The sequence below is a fragment of the Protopterus annectens genome, chromosome 14.part0 (assembly GCF_019279795.1).
Source record: "Protopterus annectens isolate FY-2018-M chromosome 14.part0, PAN1.0, whole genome shotgun sequence".
Taxonomy (NCBI): Eukaryota; Metazoa; Chordata; order Ceratodontiformes; family Protopteridae; genus Protopterus; species Protopterus annectens.
In genome coordinates, this window is record NC_056748.1 from 343,328,542 (window position 1) to 343,340,783 (window position 12,242).

At 41.1% G+C, this 12,242-nt stretch overlaps 1 protein-coding gene across 1 annotated transcript in view; it reads right to left on the bottom strand.

Annotated features, from left to right (window-relative positions):
• Positions 1–11,477, bottom strand: part of WDR11 (WD repeat domain 11) — a 2,002,440-nt gene extending 1,990,963 nt beyond the window's left edge. The window contains exon 1 of the mRNA XM_044056072.1: positions 11,277–11,477. Coding sequence (XP_043912007.1) covers positions 11,277–11,362 — 86 coding nt within the window. The 5' untranslated portion in view covers positions 11,363–11,477. The remainder of the gene's footprint in view (positions 1–11,276) is intronic.
• Positions 11,478–12,242: the final 765 nt, after the last annotated feature.

The following is a 12,242-nucleotide window of genomic DNA, read 5'->3' on the forward strand; positions in this document are numbered from 1 at the left end:
TTTTTATATCAAGTTTGATGAAAAAGACGCACACACATAAGAAAACTGTTTATATACAGCAGCAGGCATTTTGCAGCCGTATGGATTTCACGTTATAGTCATACATGGTATTTAGTGGAAAGCTGTGCCAGTCACATTAGGTCTGAACTTGGAAAGACGACAATGGGACTGGTTTTGGGTGGTGTTTGGCAAAATTCATCAGGAGATATTTAAAAAGTGAAGGTACAGAAAAAAGCCTGCCATTTTGCAAATACTTATGACTTCCCAATGGTTATCAATGTTTAGGCACTACTATTTGATAGCTGTGTTTCCAAAGTATTTTGATGTATCCATTTAGCATTAAAGAAAATACGCTTTTTGAGAATGATGCAAACATTTACAAGATGTCTGTGTTCAAGGATGAGGCAAGTGAGCAGATCAAAAAAGAACTGTTGGAGATTTTTGTGAATCCATTACAAATCAAACACTAATTAACAAATTTCTTTTGAACTTACAAGTCTCCAGATATGCAGCTAGGCTGATAAAATATGCACGCCACTGCAAAATATGCACATTACTGCAAACCTGGCAATATTACAGGTAGTACAGTTCCAATTATTTCATGATACTGCTTTCCTTTTGGACCCAACTTCTACCCATCATCAGGTCACCCTCCATGCATTCATTTTTCTCCCTTTCTCCTGTGAAGCCCCATGGATCCCAGTCAGAAAGGGGCTCTCCTATGACAAGAGAGGAACTATACATGCATATTAGTAAATGGGACTGACAGATAAGTCTGTGTGATAATCTGGGGTATTGTAGGTAACACTGGAGTTTTAAGTTCTGTTAACTTAACTACTGATCTTGTCATGAATGTATGTCAATGCAACACGTACACATATGTTCCTCCACACAAGCACAACTAACTACAATGACTGTATGTTGTAAGTTATCATAAATCTGTCTTTAGCCAAAAAGCCTCGACCAACAACCTGCTCCAAAGGTAGAGCTGCTTTTTAATCCATTCTCTTATCATTTCACCAGTTAGCCCCATGGCACCAAGTTGATACCCAAACCAAGATCTCTGGGGTACCACTTTGCATTCACCAGATGGCAATATTTCAAATAACATCTTTGTAAGCCAACTGCATAAAAACATAATTCACCTAAAAGCATATTACCAAAAAAAAAAATGAGCTATTTAACATTCAAAATGTCACTCTCTGTAGCTGAGGTGGATCAGAGTTGCACAAATGTTTGCATGTTGAACTTCTAGGGTTGCAGCCTCTGTTAACAAAGCTGGATTAGCTTGGGTCAGGAGTGGGTTTTGGTAAGGCAAATCAGCACTATGTTCACAATGATGCAGGGCTTAAGCTATTTCTGTAGAATTAAATACAGCCCTACAAGCATGTTACATGTTCCTGCTGGCACAGGTACTTACACATTCAGATATTCCCCTCTATATGTGATTGAAAACGGAACAAGGTAGACTACTATCCCCTTCGTTATTTTTAATGTAGTCAAGTCCCTCACCAAGTAAATGGACAATGTTCAGGCTTGAAACCACACAGACAAAGAAAACTGGCTATGGAAGACTACTGCTGACTAAACAGCCCGACAAAGACAGTAAACTTCTCCAGTAAGTACTGGAGGACATTTTACTCCTGTTCAGCATCCACAATAAAGTGAATAAATCTGAATTATCCCAGTATCAATAAAATTTAAACTGATCCACAATGTTTATTTTCCTTGTATCAAAGAGCTGCCAAGTACTGTGTTGTGATGCTACATCCTCCTCCACGCACAATTCTGGAAATCAATTAAAAACTCGTATGAAAATAATTTATGATACAGGCTCATATAGGAAGGAAGCATAATCTGTCAAGGCATATCCCAAATTCCCTACCCCCCCCAAAAAAATATACATGGCTTAAGAAAATGCAAAGCTTAACAACAGAGTTTATATAGAACAATAAAAGGAAGAGGACGAGGAGACACAGTTAAGTAGTCTACCTGGCAAAATGAAAGCAGGGAGTAAATCTGGAACAGACTTTAGTGCATTTACACTGCATTAAGTACTCAGGGTGCACTTTAAGGTGTAATCTAGGACATTGATCCAGGCTTGCACTCAGAATTTTAGCTAGCTCCTGTCAGATGGGTCTTTTTGTTGGTATACCAAGCTTCTCTGCAAGTGAAGACTGAAAACATGGTACACCTGGACATCTCACAAGATTTATTTTATTTTGTTTTGAATTTGTTACACGTTACAAAATCCTTATCTAAGAGTTTGCCACAAAGATGGGAAATACTGTCAGTTGAATAAGTATCCTGTGCTTAACTTTGGGGGTTAGAGGTAAAACAAGTATCATAAAGATATACTAACATCATCAGATTTGCAACAGTGTACAGACATACACGTTTCCATGGCCATGTATCCCTTTTAACATATAAGGTTAGGATTAAGCAAGACTATATTCTCTTGAGTGGCTGCACAGTGGCATAGCAGTTAGCATTGCTGCCTCTCTTCAGTTTGGTTCTTGGCTGTGGTATCTTCTGTGGTGTGTCCACACATCCTCCCTGTATACATGTAGACTTTGGGAAAGTGGTCTTGTATTCATCCACATTCCAAAGGCATAACTGATCTTGTGTTCCTGCAAATTATCTACAAGTGTGTGTAGTGCATGAAACTGAATAGGTGCATACACATCAGGATAGGTTAGTACCTTGTCAATGATTAATTCATCTGACTGGATCATCTGACTGGAGCAAATGAACTGCACAGACTCCAGTTTCCTGGTGACCCTAAATTTCATTAAGTAAGTAATCAGACAATGAATAAATCAAGGAGTTCCAGATACATCAACAGTTGTGTGATGCATTAAGTAGTCAATATTTTGATAACTGGTAAAAATGGAGGATGCCCCTCTCTATGGATATATGTTAGCCGTTTACCCAAATGCAAAGCTCTTCAAATGCATAAAGGCTCTCATATTTATAAGGTTTGATTACCTGCAAAAATAGCAGGTTATGCAAGCAAGCTATGCAAAGCACTGGTGGAGACAAGAAAAGTGAAATGATCCTGAGCTGATCAAACAACAAACTATGCTTTGTGGGATTTATTGAAAAATTCCCCATCTCCAGATGAAAATGCTTATCTTTATTCAAAATGGATACTAGGCCCCAGTCATAGTTTTAAGACTGAATGCACACCTAAAGCACAGTACACTGTATGAAAATGTACTCTATCAGATCCCAGACACAAATTCTGGGAATGTATAGCTTAGCAACATCTGCCAAGTTCTGAGTCACCTGTTCTTGTCTTAATTTTAGGTTGTTACATCAGGTTGAGACAGAACTGGGTCACACAGTTTAGTGGTTAGGACTACAGTTGCTTAATAATGGAAGAACTCACAGAACTGACTCCTCAAGCCCTGAGTTCAGCTTTATTAAATGTGCAGTCCAACATTTTGTGTGTTTGTGCTGCAACATTGTTAGGTAATCTATTTCCTTGTCAGAAGGAAACTCAGATTATTGTACGTTCATTAGCTGATCCATGGTATTTATTAATCAGAACATTATCTAATGTTTCTTAGTTCACTAGTATTAGCTATTGTAAATGTATGTTGCTCTTTGAGCTCATGAGCAACTAAGTTTACTCCCCTAGTCAGGTGAACCTGTGAATGTTGGTTGACATGGTATTTGCATCTACAATATAACATGAGAATGCTATGACTACAGAAGGGATTTACTTTCTTAAGCAAAGAGTGCAGTTGTACAATTCGCAAAATCATTAATCAAGTTGGAATAAACTTTAGTTTTACATGCATTTTTTAAAGGGAATGATACAGTGAAATTGCGTTTACTTGTACACAATATGACATTGTGAAAACTACAGATGTGTGGGCCAGTCTTTTCAGCAGTATTTATGTTATCAAAAATGCAATCTCATGAAAACAAAGTATAGAATAAAAAAAAAAGACATCACCAATAGTTTGAAATTACCAAGCACATGACAAACCCTGATCCTTGTCAATCATTACCAAGGATTTAATTAGTACAACAACAGAGTCAAACTGGACAAGCAAGTAGAGAAGCTGCATTAAAGAAAAAAAAAATGAGGACGACATTTCTAAATAGAGTTGAAGCAGAGTCAATCAGTGGACTATAAGCATGATCTAATAAATAAGAAAGAAAGTGAATAAACATAAACAAATTATCTTTCTAATTACACAAAGTGGCCCGTCTATGAAAACACACACACGGGATGGAAAGGAGTGGCATACCATTACAAAAATTGGAAAACAATTGTCTGACATTGGCAAACTCCAAGAGGTTAGCATAACATCTTGACAAGAAGAAAGACCAATGCTAAAAGACCAGGAAAGCAGTAATGAATGAATGACTTATTGACTTCCAAAGGATCTCTATTAAAATTACATCAATGTGCAAAATACACCTCATATCAAATAAGGTCCAATAATAACACAAAAAGTTGTATGGGCATTCAGGAATCATGCAATGATACTTGGGAATTTGGGACAGGTCCAATAATAACACAAAAAGTTGTTTGGGCATTCAGGAAACATGCAATGATACTTGGGAATTTGGGACATTAGGATAAGGAGATGAGGTGCATGGCAAAGAGAGAGGTTGCGAAGGCTAAGGATAAGGCATATGAAGAGTTGTATGAAAGGTTGGACACTAAGGAGGGAAAAAAGGGCCTGTACCAATTGGCTAGACAGAGGGGCCGAGCTAGGAAAGATGTGCAGCAGGTAATGGTGATAAAGGATAATGAGGGAAACATACTCACAAGCGAGGAGAGTGTGTTGAGCAGATGGAAAGAGTACTTTGAGGGGTTGATGATCAAGAGAATGAAAGGGAGAGAAGGTTGAATGATGTGGGAATAGTGAATCATGAAATGCAATGGATTAGCAAGGAGGAAGTAAGGATAGCTATGAAGAGGATGAAGAATGGAAAGGCTGCTGGTCCAGATGACATACCTGTGGAAGCATGGACGTGTTTAGGTGAAATGGCAGTGGAGTTTTTAACCAGATTGTTTAATAGGTTCATAGGTTCATACTAGGCTATCTGCCTGAGGGCATTTATAAGCCTAGCCCATAGTTTTGTGGCTTACGCCACCCCTTAGTAAGGAGAAACTATGCCCATTATTTAGCTGTGCCTCTGTCGAGCAGTGACACTGAGGTAACCCCTGGGGTGTATCTGCGATCTCCCATCCATTGGTCAAGATTCCTCTTGAACAAGGCCAGCGAGGTGCTCTGCCTCACATAAACCGGGATTTTGTTCCACAGCATAGGGAGTCTTTGGGTGATGAATCTATCCCTCCAGCACGTCCTATTAATAACCGTGTCGAGGTTTAAGTCACCCGCCCTTGTGGCTCTGAGGGATCTAGATTTTTTTGAGATGAAGCATATTCATCAACTCTTGGTTTGACATGGCCTTGTATGTCAGGCATAGGTCACCTCTGAGCAAGCGGTACGCAACTGAATATAACTGGAGTTCTTTCAGTCGTGCAGCATAAGACAGATTTTTGAGACCCTTTATCCTTTTGGTGAGGAACTTTTGTGGCCTCTCCAGCTGCTGCAAGTGTCGGGTCAGATACATTCCGAATGGGCATTGTACTCGATCATTGGTCTGATGAGTGATGAGTATAGGGAGACTATGACTTCCCTTGATCTAGATGTGAATCCCTTCATGATAAGGTGGGCAATGTAGAAGGTCTTCCTAACTACTTTAGCAATATGAGTGTCGAATGAAAGGCTACTGTCAACCTGGGTTCCCAGGTCCCTAATAACTTCTTCTGTGTTCAGGGATTGCCACCTATATGGTAGCTAGGGTAACCTTATTTTTCTCCGAAGGGTATGACTATGCATTTCTTGGCATTTAACTTGAGGCCATGGCTCTGGCACCAGTTATCCGCTTTCTGTGAGACCCTTCTGAAGGATATCTGTGTCGGATGTGTTCTCAACTACGGCGCCAGTTTGCAGTCATCTGCGAACTTTGTCAGCCATAACCCTCCTGTGTTTGCTTGTACTTCAGAAAAGTAGATGCCAAACAAGAGTGGGCCCAGGACTGAGCCCTGTGGGACACCACTTGTGACAGGCTTAGAGTCTGACATGGCGCCAGCAACTCTGACCCTGTGGGTTCTGTCACTCAGCCAGTTTGCAACCCATCTTGTAATGTATGGGTTTACATTTAAGTTGATGAGATTTTCAATGATACCCGAGTGGGGTATTGTATCGAAAGCCTTCGCCAGGTCTAGGTAGGCTGTATGGACTGCCTTTCCCTCATCAATGGCCTTGGTGACCGTTTCGAAAGTCAACCAAGTTTAAAAGGCATAATCTGCCTTTGACAAAGCCAAACTGGGTTGGATCCAAAGTCTGCAAATTCCCTATGTCTTTATTTATGAGATCCATTATGATCCTTTCCATGGCTTTGCAGATCAGGCTTGTCAAGCTAATGGGATGGTAATTTCCAGGGTCGGTGGAGGCACCGCCTTTGTGGAGTGGGACCACAGTCGCTAGCGCCACTCCTGGGTAATGATCCAGAGGTGAGACTAACATTAAACAGCTGTCCTAACTGTGGGTTTAATTCCTCGTTGAGTTCATGGAGCACACAGCCGGGGACACCATCAGGTCCCATGGATGCTGTGTTCTTTGCCTTGAGAGAGCAGTTCTCACCTGAGCGTTAGAGATGTTTGGGGGCTACAATCATTTGGTATAGATATCTCATCTTTAGGGGGGGGAGAACTTTGCACTGAACCTGTCAGCCAGTATGTTGGCAATGTCTGTAGGATCAGTAATCTTCACATCATTTTGAGCTAATTCTGAGCATATCTGGGAGTTTCCTCCTAGGTTTCTGACATAGCTAAAGAATGCCTTATGGTTGTCTTTAGAGTCCTTAGCTATTTTTTCTCAAAATTAGCTTTGGATGATTTTATGAGAGCTCTTAGCTTTTTACTTATAGTGATCAGCGGTGTCTTACCTTTTAAGGATTTTGCTCTATCTTGTAGTAGCTTTCTCCTTTTGTTGTAGAGTTTGTTTATGGCTGGGGTCCACCAGACTGGACGCTTGCCTTTGGTACAAAGAGTCTTTGTTTTGCTTGGGATTGCCGGATCCATGCAGCGCTGCAGGTGCTGGTAGAAGGCATTTGTAAGTGATTCAGCGGTTTGAGTAATGTTAACCGCTGGCTCAGGGGCCTTAAAGGAGACCACACTAGTCTTTAAAAGTGTGAAGTCGGCTTCGAGAAGTTCTTTACTGTGGTCTTTTCATTTCGGTGGGGCGGGATGAGGACCTCCAGCGAGATTAGTTTGTGATCAGATCTCACCAGTGAGGGGTATACTTCTGGCGTTGAACATTGTGCTCGCATGTTCGTGATGATGAGATCAAGTATGTTCTCTCCTCTTGTGGGGATGGTGACTAGCTGTTCCATGGCATTTGAGTTTATGAATTCCAGGAACTTTTGGGCTAGAGTGTTTGGGCTTGAGTAGTGTTCCCAGTCTATATTAGGGTAGTTGAAGTCACCTAGTATGATGGTGTTCGGAGATACATTTATCCCCTCCAGTGTTTTCAGGAAGGCCATATGAGGTTCCTGAGTTTGCGAGGCTGGCCTGTAACATGCTACAATTTGCAGAGCAGTCTTGCCTATGGTTAATTGCATCTGGATGGTCTCCGATGCATCGTGCGATGCCACCAATCTTGAGGTGTGGGTGTCCTTGATGAATATGGATATCCCTCCTCCTTTCTTGATATTGTCCGGTTTTGTGGCGGAACGCAGGATATGAGGTAAAACCTGATAGTGCTGGGGTGCTCTCAGGAGCCTTGAACCAGGTTTCTGTCACAGCACAGACATCGATGTTCTCCATACTGAGAAGGGCCTCGAGTGCGTGCATCTTGAGGTTGAGACTTCTGGCATTGAGCAGCATTACCCTTAGTTTTTTTCTTTGTTTTGTTCTAGGGTGGTAGGTTTAGAATTTGAGCCTTGCCTAAAAAGGCACTATGGGGTGGCAAGAGCCTTTGCCAAAATCCGAATCCCAGGGTGATAAGTGCAAGCCATCCCTTGGAGCAGCGTGGCTTGTCCAGCATGTCATCCCAGGCAGACAGACATTGGATCCCCTTTGAATGACACCAGAGTTTAAGCCAATTGTTAAAGCTGATCATCTTATCTCTGTATTGTGGCATCATTCTTGGTGAAGGTAGGATACTGCTCAAGGTCAGGGTCATACCTGCCTGGGCTACATAATCAGAGAGCTCCTCTATGTCTCTTTTCATGTAGTCCAGGGAGGTACGTCTCAGGTCGTTTACACCAGCGTGGACAATGATTGAGTCATACCTGTACCTGCTGATGAGAGACCTGAGTGCATGAGTTATGTGGCGGATTCTAGCACCCGACAGGCAGCTTACTGTGACCTTCTCCTTACTCAGTCTGGTGAGCAGGACGTCAGTGTGTCTGACTATGGAGTCACCAATGACTAGTGTGTCTGGCATAGTGTTTGGCCTTAAGGGCTGTGACTGCTTGACACTCTGACTGTGTGGTCTATGTGATGCAGGTGTTGTGTTCTGAGGTGGTAGTTGTTTGGGTGTCTGCTTTGGTGGCCTCTGCTGTTTTGGTAGATTTTTGATCAGAGCCTCCGAGTATGTCTTTGTGTGTTTATGTGTATGATTTGAGGTTGTGATGGTATTATGTGAGACTGGGTCTATAGTGTGTGTGGTTACCTTCTCCTCCTGTCTGGTCTTGCCAGTCCTATGTTGAGAGAGCTCAGCCTCCAGTTTGGCCGTATAGTTGCATCTCTCGCATGTATTTGTGTTTTGTGGGAGGAGGAGAGGGTTGTCTGTGTACATGAGGCAATTGTAACATTGCCTCAATAATCCCAGGTTCACTAGCTGAATGAAATAACCACCTAATGACATCTTGGAAAGCGAAAGGATGCCTGAGGAATGGAGAAAAAGTGTTTTGGTACCAATTTTTAAGAATAAGGGTGATGTGCAGAGCTGTAGTAACTACAAAGGGATTAAATTGATCAGTCACAGCATGAAGTTATGTTAAAGAGTAGTGGAAGCTAGGTTAAGAAGGGACGTGATGATTAGTGATCAGCAGTACGGTTTCATGCCAGGAAAGAGCACTACAGATGCGCTGTTTGCTCTGAGAGTGTTGATGGAGAAGTACAGAGAAGGTCAGACAGAGTTGCATTGCGTTTTTGTAGACTTAGAGAAAGCATATGACAGGGTGCCTATAGAGGAGTTGTGGTATTGTATGAGGAAGTCAAGTTTGTCAGAGAAGTATGTAAGAGTGGTACAAGATATGTACGAGGGTAGTGTGACAGTGGTGAGGTCTGCGGTGGGAGTGACAGCTGCGTTTAAGGTGGAGGTGGGATTACATCAAGGATCAGCTCTGAGCCCTTTCTTATTTGCAATGGTGATGGACAGGTTGACAGACGCAATCAGACAGGAGTCCCCGTGGACTATGATGTTTGCAGATGACATTGTGATCTGTAGTGAGAGTAGGGAACAGGTGGAGGAGACTCTGGAGAGATGGAGATATGCTCTAGAGAGAAGAAGAATGAAGGTCAGCGGGACTAAGACAGAATATATGTGTGTGAATGAGAGGGAGGTTAGAGGAATGGTGAGGATGCAAGGAGTAGAGGTGGCGAAGGTGGATGAGCATAAATACTTGGGATCAATAGTTCAGAGTAATGGTGAGTGTGGAAGAGAGGTGAAGAAGACAGTACAGGCAGGATGTAGTGGGTGGAGAAGAGTGTCAGGAGTGATTTGTGACAGATGAGTACCAGTAAGAGTGAAAGGGAAGGTCTACAAGAGGGTAGTGAGACCAGCTATATTATATGGGTTGGAGACAATGGCATTGACAAAAAGGCAGGAGTTAGAGCTGGATGTGGCAGAGTTAAAGATGTTAAGATTTGCACTGGGTGTGACGAGGGTACACAGGATCAGGAATAAGTATATTAGAGGGTCAGCCCAGGTTGGAAGGTTTGGAGACAAAGCCAGAGAGGCAAGATTACGTTAGTTTGGACATGTGCTGAGGAGGGATGCTGAGTATATTGGGAAAAAGATGCTAAGGATGAAGCTACCAGGTAACAGGAAAAGAGGAAGGCCTAAGATAAGGTTTATGGATGTGGTGAGAGAGGAAATGCAGGTGGTTGGTGTGACACAGCAAGATGCAGAGGACATGAAGAAATACAAACAGATGATCCGCTGTGGCAACCCCTAACAGGAAAGCCAAAAGAAGATGATGACGAGGATACAAAGAAAAACAAGTTGTTCAAATAAAAAAATGGCCATTCTACCCACCCTGCAATAAGGGATAAGGACAAAGCAAATGGTAAACCAAGGACATGAAAGACAAAAACATCAAGTGCGTGTCAGACAGAAAGGGCAGATACACACTCAATCCATTGTGGCAGTATTAAATCAAGACAGGACTTGTTTTCCAGTTACAAACTATGCGTTTAACAGTCTGTCCGCTTTTATCTGACATCGGGATTTTTCTTCACTTCGGGTTATCAATGTTTTATAATAATACTGTTCATTTATTTCAGAATAACCACTGCATAGGTCTCCCTATTATTTTTGGCTTTGTTTATAATTCTTAAACAAAGAAGTTGACAAGTATGCCTCATGTTATTTTTGCTTTGTCCAGAATTCTTCAGCAAAGACTTAAGCAGTGTGTGTGAAAGCCATGCAACCGCTACTTCAGATTTCTGAAACTTTAGATAGAATAACAGTACAGGTTTTATTTGAAAGGAAAATAAAGGGGGAAACTGCATGCAAAAAACATTGAAAGCCCAAATTATAAATGTGTGAGACTGAGATGCTAGTGCGGATCAAACCTTAACGTAGCTAAGTAAAGCACAGCAGTCTTTAAAAACGTGGCAAATAAACATTTACAAACATTATGCCTAAATAATCACAACTACGCTTCTGCTAAAAGTTAACCGATAAACGTTCGCAAACAGTACATTAAGCACAAACACGGATAGGCAAGATATCATTCTACCCTCACCAACACCAAACACACACACATTTACTTTTCGGCTACTTGATACACATTTGCAAGTAGTATAACCACTTCTTAACTCATTCAAATGTCTAAAGCCACAGTCACTGCAGACGAAGAGAAAATGAAATTAAATGCAAACTGACAGTCTTCCATACGGTAAGCTCAAATGTAATTGTAAAGTGCTCACTCAGACAAACGAGATTGCGTATTTATGAAATAAATAAATTATGGTCGTTACAAATAGTTTGTCAATTATTCCAACTCACCAGTCTACAGCAGTTTTATTCAAAAGATTCAAAGCACCAGTCAGTGTTCTAACAGGAACTTTTAGGTTAACTGCATATGTAGCCATTTCTAAACATCAAAATCAGCTTAATTCAACCTAAGTCAGCTAAGAAAAAAGTAGTAAAAGCAAATTATAAAAAACTACAGAAATAGTATACGCGGAATGTAAATAAGGAAGGAAAAATGACAGCTAGTGTTTGGCTCGTATGAGTCCGGGTAGTACGACTTCCGACACAGAATTGTTCCGACAAACCACCAAATACTTTGTACAATGTTAACGTACGAAAGTAACGCTCAGTAAAAGTTACGTATAATATAAGATAGTACGAGAATCTGGAGAGTGTGTATATGTATATATGTCCGTGTGTATGTTTTCGGGGTGAGTGGGTATGCAATGTTAACGTACGAAAGTAACGTTCAGTAAAAGTTATGTATAAGATAGTACGAGAATTTGGAGAGTGTGTATGTGTATATATATCCGTGTGTATGCTTTGGGGGTGAGTGGGTATGAATGGGTTGAGAGGCATATATCACAATGGCGAAGTTGTTGCATCATGTTTTTAGTTATTTATGTATGTAGTTCTTTATTTTATTTGACATTTGTTGACCGGGAAAGTCCAACTGAGTCAGAAACCCATTTTCAGCGGAAAGCCGGGCAGAAAAGCTTCACAAAATAAAAACATTTGACATAATAAAGTACAGTGATTTTTTACGTTTACATGTGGGAATGTAGCTTACAAAGTCACAAAGATACCTATTGACATATAGGCAGTTGATAATCATTTACAGCAGCAATTTTGCAAGAAATGCAGAGATATGGGTTAATAGAGTTAGTTTTTCTAAATGCAATCCTTTTAGGTAGGCTTAATGTGCACATTTGAAAAGTAGGTCTACTGGAATTTTTAGGTAGATTAAAGGTAGACCATTGGAAAAATAGTTTAAAGGGC